Source organism: Gobius niger (genome assembly GCF_951799975.1).
Source record: "Gobius niger genome assembly, chromosome: 21".
NCBI classification, from domain to species: Eukaryota; Metazoa; Chordata; class Actinopteri; order Gobiiformes; family Gobiidae; genus Gobius; species Gobius niger.
The window spans coordinates 25,021,327-25,041,561 of record NC_136872.1 but is presented as its reverse complement, the minus strand read 5'-3'; the positions used below and the strand labels follow the sequence as shown (position 1 = coordinate 25,041,561).

General features: G+C 44.8%; 1 protein-coding gene across 1 annotated transcript in view; it reads right to left on the bottom strand.

Moving 5' to 3' along the window:
• Positions 1-20,235, bottom strand: part of corin (corin, serine peptidase) — a 55,805-nt gene that overhangs the window by 18,927 nt on the left and 16,643 nt on the right. The window contains exons 8-19 of the mRNA XM_079580605.1: positions 15,890-15,997; positions 13,095-13,205; positions 9,103-9,231; positions 8,913-8,990; positions 7,520-7,751; positions 6,747-6,889; positions 3,831-3,938; positions 2,684-2,797; positions 2,507-2,617; positions 1,609-1,732; positions 1,313-1,441; positions 1,155-1,204 (exon numbers count right to left, since the gene is read on the bottom strand). Coding sequence (XP_079436731.1) covers positions 1,155-1,204; positions 1,313-1,441; positions 1,609-1,732; positions 2,507-2,617; positions 2,684-2,797; positions 3,831-3,938; positions 6,747-6,889; positions 7,520-7,751; positions 8,913-8,990; positions 9,103-9,231; positions 13,095-13,205; positions 15,890-15,997 — 1,437 coding nt within the window. The remainder of the gene's footprint in view (positions 1-1,154; positions 1,205-1,312; positions 1,442-1,608; positions 1,733-2,506; positions 2,618-2,683; positions 2,798-3,830; positions 3,939-6,746; positions 6,890-7,519; positions 7,752-8,912; positions 8,991-9,102; positions 9,232-13,094; positions 13,206-15,889; positions 15,998-20,235) is intronic.

Below are 20,235 nucleotides of genomic sequence, written 5' to 3'. Positions count from 1 at the left end.
GTTTGGGCTGATTTTTCCTCTGACAGATTTAACCCCTTAACTCCCGCCTGAACCGAGCACATTTTCTCCAGTTTGGCTTTACCCCAATCCAAAAGCTTCTGGAAAAAAGCTGTGAAAATAGCAACAAAACTGAGACGAAAACAATAATGGAAATGTGACAAAAAAGTGACGAAAAATTTACCAAAATGTGACAAAAAATGTGACAAAATGTGACAAAAATGTGACAAAAATGTGATAAAAAAAATGACAAAAATGTGATAAAAAAATGACAAAAATGTGATAAAAAAAATGACAAAAATGTGATAAAATGTGATTAAAAAAAATGACAAAAATGTGATAAAAAAATGACAAAAATGTGATTAAAATGTGACAAAAATGTGATAAAAAAATGACTAAAATGTGATAAAATGTGATTAAAAAAAATGACAAAAATGTGATAAAAAAATGACAAAAATGTGATAAAATGTGATTAAAAAAAATGACAAAAATGTGATAAAAAAATGACAAAAATGTGATTAAAATGTGACAAAAATGTGATAAAAAAATGACTAAAATGTGATTAAAAAAATGACAAAAATGTGATAAAAAATGACAAAAATGTGATAAAAATGACAAAAATGTGATAAAAAAAATGACAAAAATGTGATAAAATGTGATAAAAAAAAATGACAAAAATGTGATAAAAAAATGACAAAAATGTGATAAAAAATGACAAAAATGTGATAAAAAAAAATGACAAAAATGTGATAAAAAATGACAAAAATGTGATAAAAAAATGACAAAAATGTGACAAAAAAATGTCGAAAATATGATGAAAATGTGATAAAAAATTTACGAAAAAAAAGACAAAAATTTGACAGAAAATGACAAAAAAAAAGACAAAAATATTACAAAAGTTACACAAGTTGAATACCCAACAAAAAAATGAGGGAAAAAAAAATCTGATGACGTGAGGAAAAAGATCCTCTCGGTTCAGGTGGGAGTTAAGAGGTTCAAACTAAGACGTTCAGGAGGAAACTGGATTAATGTCGACACTGACCAGTGCGACCACAGGGAAAGTCCTCGTCTTCACCTGCAGTAACAACTTAAAGACCAACAGAAGCTCTGTGTGTGTTTCTAATATGAAACAAACAAATGAACAAACCAGGCTTTACCTTCTGTGGAGCAGAGCACAGAGACCCTCCTCCGAGAGTGGCAGGCGTGACTAAAGCACAGGGAGACACGGCGTTAGTGGAGAATATTCACATCAGAGTCTGGCAACACAATCTTTTTAGCTGCTGGATTAAATTCTCCCTCATGGATAACGTCTCACCTCCTCTTCTCCAGTCGTCCCTGCAGAGCCGTGTTGTTTCGAGGGTCGGCGTCTGTGTGAACGTGGAGCCAGCGGCGCCGTCCCGGGACGCCGCTCTGGTCGGGGACGTGGGTCACGGACGAGGGTGGGCTGGACACATCACAAACAAGAACAGGGACCAGGGAACAGGATGAGCTTTTCTCTCAGTAGGACGTCAGATAAAAGAGAGGGAGCTGTGAGACTTCATCGAATGTGAGGGACAAGGTGTCTGGACGGGCTTCCTCCTCCTCCGGTGCCGTGGTGAGTACTGACCTTACCCGAGCCCGAGCTGGCGGCAGGCGAGGACGCTCAGATCCGGGCTCCACTCGTCAGCGCAGACCTGGTACTCGGCCCCGGAGCGGGACACGGTCAGGACGGGGCCCGAGCGGTCCTGCAGAGACACTGGGGCCAGAGGAGTTTGTTAGTCCATGGGCTGAGTGGGCGTGGCTTCCCCTACAGCTCCATCAACAAAAATGTGACCAAAATTCAACAAAAAACTGACAAAAATTCAACAAAAATGTGACAAAAATTCAACCAAATGTGACAAAAATTCAACCAAAATTCAACAAAAAAGTGACAAAAATGCGACAAAAATTCAACCAAAATTCAACAAAAAAGTGACAAAAATGCGACAAAAATTCAACAAAAAAGTGACAAAAATGCGACAAAAATTCAACAAAAAAGTGACAAAAATGCGACAAAAATTCAACAAAAAAGTGACAAAAATGTGACAAAAATTCAACCAAAATTCAACCAAAATGTGACAAAAATTCAACCAAAATGTGACAAAAATTCAACAAAAAAGTGACAAAAATGTGACAAAAATTCAACCAAAATGTGACAAAAATTCAACCAAAATGTGACAAAATTCAACAAAAATTCAACAAAAAAGTGACAAAAATGTGACAAAAATTCAACCAAAATGTGACAAAAATTCAACCAAAATGTGACAAAATTCAACAAAAATTCAACAAAAAAGTGACAAAAATGTGACCAAAATTCAACCAAAATGCGACAAAAATTCAACCAAAATGTGACAAAAATTCAACCAAAATGTGACAAAAATTCAACAAAAAAGTGACAAAAATGCGACAAAAATTCAACCAAAATGTGACAAAAATTCAAGCAAAATTCAACCAAAAAGTGACAAAAATGTGACATCATTTAGAGCCTCACCGCAGTCCCACTCGTCGGACGCGTCGGCGCAGTGCTGCCGGCCGTCGCACCACAGCGTCCGGTGAACGCACTGGTGGTTGTTGCAGGAGAGCTCGTTGTCGCGGCACACGGCTGAGACAGAAAGAGACTTTAGAACAAACCTCCCCCACACTGGTCACAAAGCGCTCGGACACTCACTGCAGTTGGCCTCGTCCGCGTGCCGGGGGCAGTCGGGGAAGCCGTCGCAGATCATGGACGGCTGGATGCACACGGAGCTGCCCGGACACTCCCACAGAGCGCGCTCAGAGCAGCCTGTAACACAGAGGTCAGGGGTCATTCACAGCCTGTAACACAGAGAGGTCAGGGGTCATTTACAGCCTGTAACACAGAGAGGTCAGGGGTCATTTACAGCCTGTAACACAGAGGGGTCAGGGGTCATTTACAGCCTGTAACACAGAGGTCAGGGGTCATTTACAGCCTGTAACACAGAGGGGTCAGGGGTCATTTACAGCCTGTAACACAGAGGGGTCAGGGGTCATTCACAGCCTGTAACACAGAGGGGTCAGGGGTCATTTACAGCCTGTAACACAGAGGGGTCAGGGGTCATTAACAGCCTGTAACACAGAGGGGTCAGAGGTCATTCACAGCCTGTAACACAGAGGGGTCAGGGGTCATTTACAGCCTGTAACACAGAGGTCAGGGGTCATTTACAGCCTGTAACACAGAGGGGTCAGGGGTCATTTACAGCCTGTAACACAGAGGGGTCAGGGGTCATTCACAGCCTGTAACACAGAGGGGTCAGGGGTCATTCACAGCCTGTAACAAAGAGGTCAGGGGTCATTTACAGCCTGTAACACAGAGGGGTCAGGGGTCATTCACAGCCTGTAACACAGAGGGGTCAGGGGTCATTCACAGCCTGTAACACAGAGGTCAGGGGTCATTTACAGCCTGTAACACAGAGGTCAGGGGTCATTCACAGTCTGTAACACAGAGGGGTCATTCACAGTCTGTAACACAGAGGGGTCAGGGGTCATTTACAGCCTGTAACACAGAGGGGTCAGGGGTCATTCACAGCCTGTAACACAGAGGGGTCAGGGGTCATTTACAGCCTGTAACACAGAGGGGTCATTCACAGTCTGTAACACAGAGGGGTCAGGGGTCATTTACAGCCTGTAACACAGAGGGGTCAGGGGTCATTCACAGCCTGTAACACAGAGGGGTCAGGGGTCATTCACAGCCTGTAACACAGAGGTCAGGGGTCATTTACAGCCTGTAACACAGAGGTCAGGGGTCATTTACAGTCTGTAACACAGAGGGGTCAGGGGTCATTTACAGTCGCTCTCACCGCAGTGCTCCTCGTCGCTGTGGTCGTCACAGTCCAGCTGACCGTCGCAGCGCTTCGTGGCCAGGACGCATCGGCCCGAGCGGCATTTGAAGTGACTGGGGGAGCATTCTGTGAACAGAGAGGACATTAGCTCGAGTTACTCTGTGAACAGAGGACATTAGCTCGTGTTACTCTGTGAACAGAGGACATTATCTCGTGTTACTCTGTGAACAGAGGACATTAGCTCGTGTTACTCTGTGAACAGAGGACATTATCTCGTGTTACTCTGTGAACAGAGGACATTAGCTCGTGTTACTCTGTGAACAGAGGACATTATCTCGTGTTACTCTGTGAACAGAGAGGACATTAGCTCGAGTTACTCTGTGAACAGAGGACATTATCTCGTGTTACTCTGTGAACAGAGGACATTAGCTCGTGTTACTCTGTGAACAGAGGACATTAGCTCGTGTTACTCTGTGAACAGAGGACATTATCTCGTGTTACTCTGTGAACAGAGAGGACATTAGCTCGAGTTACTCTGTGAACAGAGGACATTATCTCGTGTTACTCTGTGAACAGAGGACATTAGCTCGTGTTACTCTGTGAACAGAGGACATTAGCTCGTGTTACTCTGTGAACAGAGAGGACATTAGCTCGTGTTACTCTGTGAACAGAGGACATTAGCTCGTGTTACTCTGTGAACAGAGAGGACATTAGCTCGTGTTACTCTGTGAACAGAGGACATTAGCTCGAGTTACTCTGTGAACAGAGGACATTATCTCGTGTTACTCTGTGAACAGAGAGGACATTAGCTTGTGTTACTCTGTGAACAGAGGACATTAGCTCGTGTTACTCTGTGAACAGAGAGGACATTAGCTCGTGTTACTCTGTGAACAGAGGACATTAGCTCGTGTTACTCTGTGAACAGAGGACATTATCTCGTGTTACTCTGTGAACAGAGAGGACATTAGCTCGTGTTACTCTGTGAACAGAGAGGACATTAGCTCGAGTTACTCTGTGAACAGAGAGGACATTAGCTCGAGTTACTCTGTGAACAGAGAGGACATTAGCTCGAGTTACTCTGTGAACAGAGAGGACATTAGCTCGTGTTACTCTGTGAACAGAGAGGACATTATCTCGTGTTACTCTGTGAACAGAGGACATTAGCTCGTGTTACTCTGTGAACAGAGAGGACATTAGCTCGAGTTACTCTGTGAACAGAGAGGACATTAGCTCGTGTTACTCTGTGAACAGAGGACATTAGCTCGTGTTACTCTGTGAACAGAGGACATTATCTCGTGTTACTCTGTGAACAGAGAGGACATTAGCTCGTGTTACTCTGTGAACAGAGAGGACATTAGCTCGTGTTACTCTGTGAACAGAGAGGACATTAGCTCGTGTTACTCTGTGAACAGAGAGGACATTAGCTCGTGTTACTCTGTGAACAGAGAGGACATTAGCTCGAGTTACTCTGTGAACAGAGGACATTAGCTCGAGTTACTCTGTGAACAGAGAGGACATTAGCTCGTGTTACTCTGTGAACAGAGGACATTAGCTCGTGTTACTCTGTGAACAGAGGACATTAGCTCGAGTTACTCTGTGAACAGAGAGGACATTAGCTCGTGTTACTCTGTGAACAGAGAGGACATTAGCTCGTGTTACTCTGTGAACAGAGAGGACATTAGCTCGTGTTACTCTGTGAACAGAGAGGACATTAGCTCGAGTTACTCTGTGAACAGAGAGGACATTAGCTCGTGTTACTCTGTGAACAGAGAGGACATTAGCTCGTGTTACTCTGTGAACAGAGAGGACATTAGCTCGTGTTACTCTGTGAACAGAGAGGACATTAGCTCGTGTTACTCTGTGAACAGAGAGGACATTAGCTCGTGTTACTCTGTGAACAGAGAGGACATTAGCTCGTGTTACTCTGTGATCAGAGGACATTAGCTCGTGTTACTCTGTGAACAGAGGACATTAGCTCGTGTTACTCTGTGAACAGAGAGGACATTAGCTCGTGTTACTCTGTGAACAGAGAGAGGACATTAGCTCGTGTTACTCTGTGAACAGAGAGGACATTAGCTCGTGTTACTCTGTGAACAGAGAGGACATTAGCTCGTGTTACTCTGTGAACAGAGAGGACATTAGCTCGTGTTACTCTGTGAACAGAGAGGACATTAGCTCGTGTTACTCTGTGAACAGAGAGGACATTAGCTCGTGTTACTCTGTGAACAGAGAGGACATTAGCTCGAGTTACTCTGTGAACAGAGGACATTAGCTCGAGTTACTCTGTGAACAGAGGACATTAGCTCGTGTTACTCTGTGAACAGAGAGGACATTAGCTCGAGTTACTCTGTGAACAGAGAGGACATTAGCTCGTGTTACTCTGTGAACAGAGAGGACATTAGCTCGTGTTACTCTGTGAACAGAGAGGACATTAGCTCGTGTTACTCTGTGAACAGAGAGGACATTAGCTCATGTTACTCTGTGAACAGAGAGGACATTAGCTCGTGTTACTCTGTGAACAGAGAGGACATTAGCTCGAGTTACTCTGTGAACAGAGAGGACATTAGCTCGAGTTACTCTGTGAACAGAGAGGACATTAGCTCGAGTTACTCTGTGAACAGAGAGGACATTAGCTCGAGTTACTCTGTGAACAGAGAGGACATTAGCTTCAATATGTACAAATATGTGACTCAGAATGTTGGGATCCATCAGAACTGGAGATGTTTTTGTTCGTGATTGTCCTCAAGTGTGAATGCCCAAAACCGTCTGAGGCGTTAAGAACAAATCTAAGAGTCGGGGAAAGAGTCATGCCCAAGAATTTACATTTCTCAACCATCAGCCCCTGCCACAAGGCCATGAGTGTGCACAACGTGAACAGCAGGGGGCTCCAAATACACCCGTAACAACGCAATAGGACTCCATTTTAACTCTCACCATCCGTGCCTTCCTCCGGCAGCAGGCAGGGGGCGCCCTCTCCCTCCTCAGGGAACTGGGAGCAGTCGGAGTCTTCGGGCCACTGGAGCCCCACCACCCCCAGCACCAGCTCACAGCGGGACTTCGCTCCGCGGCAAAGCGACCTGGAGGAGAGGATTTAAAACATATCAAGGCTCTGCAAATCTGCTGCTGTTCCTTCCCTCACCTGCAGGGGGGCACTCTCTGGTTTGTGCTGTTTTCTGTCTCACCTGCAGGGGGGCACTCTCTGGTGTGTGCTGTCCTCTGTCTCACCTGCAGGGGGGCACTCTCTGTTTATTTGCTGTTCCTTCTCTCACCTGCAGGGGGGCACTCTCTGTTTATTTGCTGTTCTCTCACTCACCTGCAGGGGGGCACTCTCTGGTGTGTGCTGTCCTCTCACTCACCTGCAGGGGGGTACTCTCTGTTTATTTGCTGTTCCTTCTCTCACCTGCAGGGGGGCACTCTCTGTTTATTTGCTGTTCTCTGTCTCACCTACAGGGGGGCACTCTCTGTTTATTTGCTGTTCTCTGTCTCACCTACGGGGGGCACTCTCTGTTTATTTGCTGTTCCTTCTCTCACCTGCAGGGGGGCACTCTCTGTTTATTTGCTGTTCTCTCTCTCACCTGCAGGGGGGCACTCTCTGTTTATTTGCTGTTCTCTCTCTCACCTGCAGGGGGGCACTCTCTGTTTATTTGCTGTTCTCTCTCTCACCTGCAGGGGGGCACTCTCTGTTTATGTGCTGTTCCTTCTCTCACCTGCAGGGGGGCACTCTCTGGCTGGTGGCCGGGTCACACTTGGGCACGAGCAGGGCGCAGGCGTAGAACATGAGGAAGGGGAAGCAGCCCGTCTGGACCAGCGCGGGGAACAGCGAGGCCTCCCAGGACACGGCGGCCTCGCGTTGGCTCTGGTGGCCCAGGAGGTTGGGGAACGAGGTCAGGTTGTAGGGCAGGTTCAGGCACAAGTCCAGGGACACGGACTCACACCGGGCTGAGGGGGGGAAGAGGGGGGGGGGGGGGGAGACTTCAGAAACCTTAACCTGTTAACTCCCACCTGAACGGATCCAGTTTGGCTTTACCCTAATCAAAAAGCTTCTGGGGAGAAAAGCACCAACACAGTCAAAAAAAAACAAAACAAGAGAAAACAAGACAAAAATGTGACAAAAATTCAACAAAAAAACGACAAAAATTCAACAAAAAATTCAAAAAAATGTGACAAAAATTCAACAAAAAATGACAAAAGTTCAACAAAAAATGACAAAAATTCAACAAAAAATGACAAAAATTCAACAAAAGAATTAAAAAAAATGTGACAAAAATTCAACAAAAAAGGACAAAAATTTAACAAAAATTCAACCAAAAAAATACAAAAATTCAACAAAAAACGACAAAAATTCAACAAAAGAATTCAAAAAAATGTGACAAAAATTCAACAAAAAATGACAAAAATTTAACAAAAATTCAACAAAAAAAACAAAAATTCAACAAAAAACGACAAAAATTCAACAAAAAATGACAAAAATTCAACAAAAGAATTCAAAAAAATGTGACAAAAATTCAACAAAAAATCAACAAAAATTCAACAAAAAATCAACAAAAATTCAACAAAAAACGACAAAAATTCAACAAAAAATGACAAAAATTCAACAAAAAACGACAAAAAATCAACAAAAAATGACAAAAATTCAACAAAAATTGACAAAAATTCAACAAAAAACTACAAAAATTCAACAAAAAATGACAAAAATTCAACAAAAATTAAACAAAAAATCAACAAAAAACAACAAAAATTTAACAAAAAAAGAAAAGAATAAAAACGTACAAAAGGTGACACAACACAGCAACAACACGAGGAAAAGATCAGTTTTGTGGGTCTTAGCTTTCAAATGAGGTGCTACACAGGCCTATATAAAGAGGACAGAATGCATTTGGTTTAGGCGGGGGGTAAATTAACCGAGCACATTTCTCCAGTTTTACTCAAATCTAAAGTGTCATCCTTTAGGCCAGTGTAAAGCCTCATTTGAAAGCTAAGACCTGCAAAACTCTCCTGCTGCACACGGAAACGGGATGAAGAAGTAGGAACTCTCCCCTCATCAAAGCCACAGAGGTTTATATCAGAATTACAGTCGGGTATAAGCGGGCGGAGACTCACAGCAGTGGGCGTGGCTCCGGTTGTTGTCACATGACGAGGCGGGGGCGGGTCCACAGCCGGGACACAGCGGCGGCGCGTCTGAAAACAGATGGAACACGTTCACAAAGCGATGATGTCACAGAGGGGTTCAGAGGGGGGGGCTCACTCTGCTGCTCACCACCGCCGCCGCCGCCGCCGCCGCCGCCGCCGCCGCCGCCGCCGCCGCCGCCGCACTGCTCCTCGTCACTGCCGTCCTTACAGTCGTTCTCGCCGTCGCAGCGGAAGGCGGACGGGACGCACTGGCCGTTACGACACTCCAGCAGCCCCTGACTCTGACAGGCTGAAACACAGGAGGCGGGACTGAGCGCGAACCCGTGACTCAGCCTGAGCTTCACACGGAGCCTCGTCCTGTGGTGTTTACTCTGGTTCACACAGAGACACAGCCCAGGCATTCCGAACTTTACTTCATAAAGTATTAGTATGAGTATTTAAAGTACTCACAGCAGTTACTCTGGTTCACACAGAGACACAGCCCAGGCATTCCGAACTTTACTTCATAAAGTATTAGTATGAGTATTTAAAGTACTCACAGCAGTTACTCTGGTTCACACAGAGACACAGCCCAGGCATTCTGAACTTCACTTTATAAAGTATTAGTATGAGTATTTAAAGTACTCACAGCAGTTACTCTGGTTCACACAGAGACACAGCCCAGGCATTCTGAACTTCACTTTATAAAGTATTAGTATGAGTATTTAAAAGTACTCACAGCAGTTACTCTGGTTCACACAGAGACACGGCCCAGGCATTCTGAACTTCACTTTATAAAGTATTAGTATGAGTATTTAAAAGTACTCACAGCAGATACTCTGGTTCACACAGAGACACGGCCCAGGCATTCTGAACTTTACTTTATAAAGTATTAGTGTGAGTATTTAAAAGTACTCACAGCAGATACTCTGGTTCACACAGAGACACAGCCCAGGCATTCTGAACTTTACTTTATAAAGTATTAGTATGAGTATTTAAAAGTACTCACAGCAGTTACTCTGGTTCACACAGAGACACAGCCCAGGCATTCTGAACTTCACTTTATAAAGTATTAGTATGAGTATTTAAAAGTACTCACAGCAGTTACTCTGGTTCACACAGAGACACAGCCCAGGCATTCTGAACTTCACTTTATAAAGTATTAGTATGAGTATTTAAAAGTACTCACAGCCAGGGGCGTCGGACTGGGGGGGTAAAGGGTACTGAGTACCCAGGGCCCAGAGCAGGGGAGGGGCCTCAAAAATGCTGCAAAACGCGTTATGTATTGTAGTTTCTAAGTTTCCTCATAATTGATACTATAAGAACTGAACAACCGGGCTAAAATACAATAGTTGCTACACAGAATTTTGCACAAACAATAATGATTGATAATATCTCAGGGCCCTGACACCCCTTTAAAAATGTGCCACATGGTTCAGTCCACACACCGGTGTTCAGCACCAGCTTCAGCTCTGCAGTGACTTTGATGAGGTGGATTCTGTGATGTAATGACACAGAGCTGGGAAAGACGGATATTTGTCTTACCTCGCTAGCCTGTTCTAGCGGACCTGAGAGGAAACGTTCTTGTCATAAATGACATTTAAACATGAGGCGAGTCCTGCCTCTGCCTGCACTGAGTCAGAGACAGAGCTCCTTCTCTCCTCGTTTTAACCTCTAAAGTTTCTCTTTCCTCATATTTATTATAATTGAGCCTCAGGCCAATACAGTGACAAAAGCCACAGGTCGCGCACGCCGTTTTCGCCGAATTAATGATGCTAATTAGCCGCGCGCATTTGAAATTTTGCATTATATGTGCGCAGCTTTGGAGACGAGTCCACGTGGTTCTAGTGAAAGGTGCAGCTTGAGCCTTTAGTTTATTCCAGCGTAACTTTATACAACAACAATTTACTGACAATACACTTAAAGGTAAAGGCTTCAAATATGGTGAGACTAAATGAGGCTGAAGCCCTTGAGTTTTGTGTTCAGGCCTGTGGTCACAGAGACATCATATAGTATCATATTTTTTGTAAAATAGCATTTTAATGCATATTTTAAAGTCGTGTTATTCTCAGCACAAATATCCCATGTCCTGGTGCAGTCGTCCTGTTTAATGTGGTTTAAAAATCATATGCTCTACCTAAAACTAGCCATTTCAACTGGCCCAATGAAAGTAGAATATTCCACCCTAATCTAAATATCTGTCATTACAGGATTAAAGGTTATTACATTTCTGTAACTGAAGCCAAATCAGATGCAATTACAAGTCAAAATTGCACTTTTTTGGCCAACCCATTTTTTCACTTAGTTACGGTATATATAATAAAGTTCTAATAGAATATAAATGAACTGCACAGTCAAACCACCAAACCACTGTTATGTGGTCAAAGAACATAGAATATGAAAAGTGAATTTCATATGGGGGGGGGGGTCCACCAAGATAGTTTGTACCCAGGGCCCAGAATTTGGTGCTACGCCCCTGCTCACAGCAGTTACTCTGGTTCACACAGAGACACAGCCCAGGCATTCCAAACTTTACTTTATAAAGTATTAGTATGAGTATTTAAAAGTACTCACAGCAGATACTCTGGTTTACACAGAGACACAGGCGCCGAGGTACTCCTCACTTTACCTCATCGTAACCGGGTTTGTGGAGTATTTAAAAGTACTCACAGCAGCTGAACTCGTCGCTCTCGTGTATTGTAGTAGTAATAGTAGTATTTGTAGTAGTGATGCACGATGATGCCAATTTGAACCGATAACCGATAATGACACCGATAATTATGTATTTATATTTGCACTTTATTTTGTGACAAGAACTCACTGTAACAGTTCTGCCCAAAATGTATTAACTCTACCAGGCAATAAACAAGTGTATAAATATAAATCAAATAATGAGTTTTACTTTGGGTTTGAGTCTCACCTTTTTCTAAAGCTCTGGGTTTTACAGTTCCATCATCTGAGCAGGTCTGACTCTGCTCATCTGTGTCACAGCTTATTAAAAAAAAGAATAATACTAGCTACTACTACTTCCTTCCTGGTATTTTTCTTTTTGTTGACGTCATACTAATGAATTCTTGTTTACAACACTGGAATATAAACAGTATTACAGTATTTCACTGAGTCTCGAGGCGTCTCTGACCTGAGAGAGAAGTGATGCCAAATCTGTGACAGATTCTGACAAATAATACGATACTACAAAGACAAGACTCTCTCCTGCATTGGGCTCATTTATGTATTTGTGACGAGGCTCATTTCATCAAAGTAAAACTCCTCTCGTTCAGAGCGCTTCAGTCTCGGGGCTGTCGTGTTTATTTGATCAGAAATACAAAGATAATACATGAGTTTTTAGGCCTCGCTCTGTTCCAGTAACTCACGTGAGCGGGTCAGAGGTTCACGTTTCCTCGTCTTTTTCTCATGTTGTTGCGGTGCTAATGTTGAAGTGACTTCGATGTAACAGAGAGCGCCTGCACAGCTGTTTCTCTGGAAAACTCGTCGTATTTTTCAGCTAAATCCGTGCAGAAGTCGGCCGTGCAGAGCGTATATCTGCTGCTGTAAACGTGCTGTCCTGAGTCTGCAGCAGCTCCGGCTGCAGGACGAGCAGGCGAGAGAGAGAAAGGCAGCGAGCTGGAGCCAAAGATTCAATGTCATTTGAGCTTTGAATTATCGGGCCTAATTATCGGACGATTTTTTATTATCGGCTTATCGGGGATGGCGCCAAAATGCCGATAAATGCCGATAATTATCGGCGGCCGATACTATCGTGCATCCCTAATTTGTAGTATTTGTAGTATTTGTACTCACAGCAGTTGAACTCGTCGCTCTCGTGTATTGCAGTAGTAGCAGTAGTAAAAGTAGTATTTGTAGTATTTGTAGTATTTGTAGTATTTGTACTCACAGCAGTTGAACTCGTCGCTCTCGTGTATTGCAGTAGTAGCAGTAGTAAAAGTAGTATTTGTAGTATTTGTAGTATTTGTAGTATTTGTACTCACAGCAGTTGAACTCGTCGCTCTCGTGTATTGCAGTAGTAGCAGTAGTAATAGTAGTATTTGTAGTATTTGTAGTATTTGTAGTATTTGTAGTAATAGTAGTGTTTGTAGTATTTGTAGTATTTGTAGTATTTGTAGTATTTGTAGTAATAGTAGTGTTTGTAGTATTTGTAGTATTTGTACTCACAGCAGTTGAACTCGTCGCTCTTGTCTGAACAGTCGAAGTCTCCGTCACAGATCCAGTCTCTGGAAACACAACGACCGTCACCGCATCTGTGCTCGGAGGTCAGGTTACAGTCTGTCAACAAATAAACAAACAAATAAACAAGCCCCGCCCTCAGGTTACAGTCTGTCAACAAACAAACAAGTAAACAAATAAACAAGCCCCGCCCTCAGGTTACAGTCTGTCAACAAACAAACAAGTAAACAAACAAATAAACAAGTAAACAAACAAATAAACAAGTAAACAAACAAATAAACAAGTAAACAAGCCCCGCCCTCAGGTTACAGTCTGTCAACAAATAAACAAGTAAACAAGCCCCGCCCTCAGGTTACAGTCTGTCAACAACAAATAAACAAGTAAACAAACAAATAAACAAGTAAACAAAGTCCGCCCTCAGGTTACAGTCTGTCAACAACATGTCAACAAATAAACAAACAAATAAACAAACTCCGCCCTCAGGGAACTCTCTGTCAACAACAAACAAATAAACAAGTAAACAAGCCCCGCCCTCAGGTTACAGTCTGTCAACAACATGTCAACAAATAAACAAACAAATAAACAAACTCCGCCCTCAGGTTAAGTAAACAACACCTCTGTCTGGCTAAGTTTTATCAGAATGTGTTGTGTTTGGGCGTGACTGACAGACGGATCAGCCAATCAGATCAAGCCTTTCCAGTAAACATGAAGCAGGACAGGGATGGTTCTCAGCCAGGACAGAGCGCGCCGCCATCTTTAATATTTGGAAGAGTTGAACTCTCACCTCTCAGCTGCTCAGACGGTTCTCCCCTTAACCCCTTAACTCCCACCTAAACCGAGCACATTTTCTCCAGTTTGGCTTTACCCCAATCCAAAAGCTTCTGGAAAAAAGGTGTGAAAACAGCAACAAAACTGAGACGAAAACAATGATGGAAATGTGACAAAAAAGTGAGAAAACATTGACAAAAAAGTGATGAAAAGTTGATGAAAAAATTGCAAAAATGTGACAAAGATTTGATAAAAAATTGACAAAAATGTGACAAAAAAAAACGACAAAAAAAATTATCAAAAATTGACAAAAATATGACAAAATGTGACAAAAAACAACAAAAAATGATTAAAAAAAAATTGACAAAAAAATTACTAAAAATGACAAAAATGAACAAAAAAATGACAAAAATTTGACAAAAAAATGATGAAAATTTGACGAAAAAATAACAAAAAAGTTACAAAAATGAGTTGAACACCCAACCAAAAAATGATGGAAAAAAAATCTTATGGCGTGAGGAAAAAGATCCTCTCAGTTCAGGCGGGAGTTAAGAGGTTAAACAGGAAGGAGGAGCGTGTGAGGAGCGTGTGAGGAGTGTGTGAGGAGCGTCTGTTGTTGTAACTCCCGACTCTGATCTCGTGCAGAAAGTATCGAGTTTCAGACGAACTTGTGTGAACAGCTGAGAGCGGCGTCCGACAGCTGAGGATTCCTGATCACAGACTCCACAGGACCAGGACTAAACCAGGACTAAACCAGGACTAAACCAGGACTAAACCGGGACTAAACCAGGACTAAACCAGGACTAAACCGGGACTAAACCGGGACTAAACCAGGACTAAACCAGGACTAAACCAGGACTAAACCGGGACTAAACCAGGACTAAACCAGGACTAAACCAGGACTAAACCGGGACTAAACCGGGACTAAACCAGGACTAAACCAGGACTAAACCAGGACTAAACCAGGACTGAACCAGGACTAAACCAGGACTGAACCAGGGCTAAACCAGGACTAAAGCAGGACTAAACCAGGACTAAACCAGGACTAAACCAGGACTAAACCAGGATTAAACCAGGACTAAACCAGGACTAAACCAGGACTAAACCAGGACTAAACCAGGACTAAACCAGGACTAAACCAGGACTAAACCAGGACTAAACCAGGATTAAACCAGGACTAAACCTGGACTAAACCAGGGCTAAACCAGGACTAAACCAGGACTAAACCAGGACTAAACCAGGACTAAACCAGGACTAAACCAGGACTAAACCAGGATTAAACCAGGACTAAACCAGGACTAAACCAGGACTAAACCAGGACTAAACCAGGACTGAACCAGGACTAAACCAGGACTGAACCAGGACTAAACCAGGACTAAACCAGGACTAAACCAGGACTGAACCAGGACTAAACCAGGACTAAACCAGGACTAAACCAGGACTAAACCAGGACTAAACCAGGACTAAACCAGGATTAAACCAGGACTAAACCAGGACTAAACCAGGACTAAACCAGGACTAAACCAGGACTAAACCAGGACTAAACCAGGACTAAACCAGGACTGAACCAGGACTGAACCAGGACTAAACCAGGACTAAACCAGGACTGGGCTGTGCACCGTTAAACGATGCACAAAATTATTCCCCATTTGGAGATGAACGTCTTCCACACATTATTGTTTGTTTTTTTTGGTTCCAGACGACCAATACTTCAGTATCGGTATCGGTAAAATATCGTTGAGGTATCGGTAAAGTATCGTTGAGGTATCGGTAAAGTATCGTTGAGGTATCGGTAAAGTATCGTTGAGGCGTCGGTATCGGTGAAGTATCGTTGAGGTGTCGGTATCGGTAAAGTATCGTTGAGGTATCGGTAAAGTATCGTTGAGGTATCGGTAAAGTATCGTTGAGGCGTCGGTATCGGTGAAGTATCGTTGAGGTGTCGGTATCGGTAAAGTATCGTTGAGGCATCGGTATCGGTGAAGTATGGCGTCGCAGCCCCGGTATCACAGACTCACCACAGTTCATCTCGTCGCTCAGGTCTCCACAGTCGTCGAACCCGTCACAGACTAAAGAGGGCGGGACACAGCGGCCGGTGGAGCAGCGGAACTCCCAGTCTGCACATTCTGGAATAAACAAACAAACATCCTGGAATAAACAAACAAACATCCTGGAATAAACAGACAAACATCCTGGAATAAACAGACAAACATCCTGGAATAAACAGACAAACATCCTGGAATAAACAAACAAACATCCTGGATTAAACAAACAAGCTAAAACTCAATCTGCACACTCTGTATATACAAACAAACTAAAGTCCTGTACATTGTGGAATATAAACAATAATCTGTTGCATTGAGTCGCCTTGTGGACGAAGTGCGTGGTATAAATAAAGTTGCCTTGCCTGCCCTGTCCTTACAGTGTCCTGTGTAACCTGGGTAAAAACCGCCCGGTTATTAAATAAAATAAATAAATAATATCTAGGCTGTAGGAGCGCCGTTGCGTCACTCGGGTCATGACCTTACGCCTGTCACGTGACCGCAGCCACCCAAGCGCGTAGCAGTAGCACCCCTTACAAGCTGTTGGGGCTGTTCCCATTCAGTAGGGTGTGGGACGCACAGCGAGCAGCTGCCACAGGTCAGTCTCTTGAGCCGCTTACTTTCCTTCTTAAAATGCTTCTATGTTCGGATGCTTACACGGTTGTTGTACTCCTGTAGTCCTCGTCTACCTTGGGAGTAGGAGCCGGTTCGATCGCGTTGTGCCGGAAAATATAACGGGTCTTGGTGAGTGTTTGTTTTGCTATTAGCATTTAGCCTTAGCTCCGGTATAAACACTACGGACTGGCTACGTAGCATCTAGCCTCTAAAATATTTGAATGCAGCGCTGGTATCTTTCATTTTTGTACTCCGGTTGTATGGTTGAGTATAATTGTGAGAGTGTCAAGGAAATCTGGTTGATCGATGCATTTTGGCCAATGTTTACAGTGAGTAGTATGGGGTTTTCCTATTTATTCTATCGCTTTAGATTGGAATGATTTGTGAATGATTATGATTTTTGTGTACACATGAATGAGTTATGATAGTGACTAGCTAGTGATTTATAATTTATACTGACATGGTCCTGTTCACGTTGTATAGGCCAGGTTTACCTGCTGTGGTAACCACGGATCCGATGGCGAGCTAATGTTCCTAGCCTTGGAGCGGAAGAACCTCTACATGAACCTCTACATCTCCCAGTTCGGGTAGGAGGCTGTGGACAGCCTGTTCACCCCACTCTCTCACTCCACACACACCTGCGTGTTGGACTATAAAAACCCGGGTTACACCTGTCTGTCACTGATCTCACCGGCCTGGAGACGAGTTGGAGACTCCAGTTGCAGCTGGTCTCTGAGAGGTCTCAGAGAGGTCTCAGAGACTTTTTTACCCTTTTTCTCCAGAGTTTTTCTTGTCGGCGTTTTTGGCCGATGGAAATGATATTTACTGGACATTTTCAAACCGGCCAAAATCCAGCTACAGCCGGTAACGGAAACTCTGTTCTGAACTGTGTTAAAACTGCGTCTGTACTGCATAGATACTGCGTGGATACTGCGTGGATACTGCGTGGATACTGCATCAATACTGCGTGGGTACTGCGTGGATACTGCATCACTACTGCATCACTACTGCGTCAGTACTGCGTGGATACTGTGTCTGCGCCTCTTTTACCGCCTCGCTCCTGCTTTGTGTCTTTACGTTAAACCCGGGTTGTTTTGGGGCGACCGCATTCCTCCCTTTACAAACTCCGACTCCCATAAATCACCTCTCTGTCTCCGCGGCGACCCCAAAGCCAATCGCGCGCCGCCGTCAGCGTTGTCACGGAAACGGCTCGGCTGGTTGGCTGTATTTTGTGAATGAAGCGCAGACGCCTCCGAACTTTCTGCTCCTTAAAGGTCCTATATCATGCAAAATCCACTTTTTGGAGCTTTTAGCCATGTTGTTTTGCTATTTCCTTATCAAAAACACCCCCAGAGTGGTTTGTGGCTTCATTCACGCAGCTCTCAGTAATCCTCCTGAATCCTGCTCTCTGAGGCTCCGCCCTCTCCTGGTGAACGACTGAGTGTTCAGTTGTGTCGTAACAGCGGAACGGAAGTGCTCGACGTCTGTAATGTAATGTCTTAATTCTATGCTTACGGACGGATTTTAATTTGTAAAAGAGCTTTTTCATTATTTCTGTCGTAAGAGAGATGAAAGAGAAATAAAAAAGGATGTGCCCGAGGTGCTTCCAGGTTCAGCTGAGGCCAAAACAAACACATCCACTGATCATCTGAACAGATCAGTCATGTTTGCGCTGCAGCTGAAGATGGAGCTCGTTATAACCTACTCTGGTTGTTTTTCTGTGACTGTCTCTGATGGATGTTTGGTGAACCTTCACCAGAACCAAAGTGGATTAACTTTTATAACCAACGCGAGTCCCATAATGTAAACGGCGATGGACCAGAGGGTGAGTCAATCCAAACGTGTGTTAGCTTGTGTGTGTTAGCATACTAGCATGTGTGTTAGCATATTAGCATGCGTGTTAGCCATTTATGAAGCTGTGTTGCAGATGTCGACTCCTTATAATTGCATCGTGAAGTAACTTCACTTATTGCTGTTTATTTATATTACGGTAAAGTATGTGCGGAGAGAGGGGGCGGAGTTAACTGAATCGAAGCGTTGTGTCTTCCGGGTTTGAAAAATACCTCCAGAAAACACTTATATTTATCACAAAAATGAGTGCTCCATAGTGGTAGAGGTACAATATATCATATAAATGCCTATACTTAACTTTGGAATGGCTAAAATAGCAGATACAGATCCTTTAAGACGCCAGAAGCATAACCGCAGTACCAGCGCTCACCACAGAGGCATAACTGCAGTACCAGCGCTCACCACAGAGGCATAACTGCAGTACCGGCGCTCACCACAGAGCATAACTGCAGTACCGGCGCTCACCACAGAGCATAACTGCAGTACCGGCGCTCACCACAGAGCATAACTGCAGTACCGGCGCTCACCACAGAGCATAACTGCAGTACCGGCGCTCACCACAGAGGCATAACCGCAGTACCGGCGCTCACCACAGAGCATAACCGCAGTACCGGCGCTCACCACAGAGGCATAACCGCAGTACCGGCGCTCACCACAGAGCATAACTGCAGTACCGGCGCTCACCACAGAGGCATAACTGCAGTACCAGCGCTCACCACAGAGCATAACTGCAGTACCAGCGCTCACCACAGAGCATAACCGCAGTACCAGCGCTCACCACAGAGCATAACTGCAGTACCGGCGCTCACCACAGAGCATAACTGCAGTACCGGCGCTCACCACAGAGCATAACTGCAGTACCGGCGCTCACCACAGAGGCATAACCGCAGTACCGGCGCTCACCACAGAGGCATAACCGCAGTACCGGCGCTCACCACAGAGGCATAACCGCAGTACCGGCGCTCACCACAGAGCATAACCGCAGTACCGGCGCTAACCACAGAGCATAACTGCAGTACCGGCGCTCACCACAGAGCATAACTGCAGTACCGGCGCTCACCACAGAGCATAACTGCAGTACCGGCGCTCACCACAGAGCATAACTGCAGTACCGGCGCTCACCACAGAGCATAACCGCAGTACCGGCGCTCACCACAGAGCATAACTGCAGTACCGGCGCTCACCACAGAGCATAACCGCAGTACCGGCGCTCACCACAGAGGCATAACCGCAGTACCGGCGCTCACCACAGAGGCATAACCGCAGTACCGGCGCTCACCACAGAGCATAACCGCAGTACCGGCGCTCACCACAGAGCATAACCGCAGTACCGGCGCTCACCACAGAGCATAACCGCAGTACCGGCGCTCACCACAGAGGCATAACCGCAGTACCAGCGCTCACCACAGAGCATAACCGCAGTACCAGCGCTCACCACAGAGGCATAACTGCAGTACCGGCGCTCACCACAGAGCATAACTGCAGTACCGGCGCTCACCACAGAGCATAACTGCAGTACCGGCGCTCACCACAGAGCATAACTGCAGTACCGGCGCTCACCACAGAGGCATAACTGCAGTACCGGCGCTCACCACAGAGGCATAACCGCAGTACCGGCGCTCACCACAGAGCATAACCGCAGTACCGGCGCTCACCACAGAGCATAACCGCAGTACCGGCGCTCACCACAGAGGCATAACCGCAGTACCGGCGCTCACCACAGAGCATAACTGCAGTACCGGCGCTCACCACAGAGCATAACTGCAGTACCGGCGCTCACCACAGAGCATAACTGCAGTACCGGCGCTCACCACAGAGCATAACCGCAGTACTGGCGCTCACCACAGAGCATAACT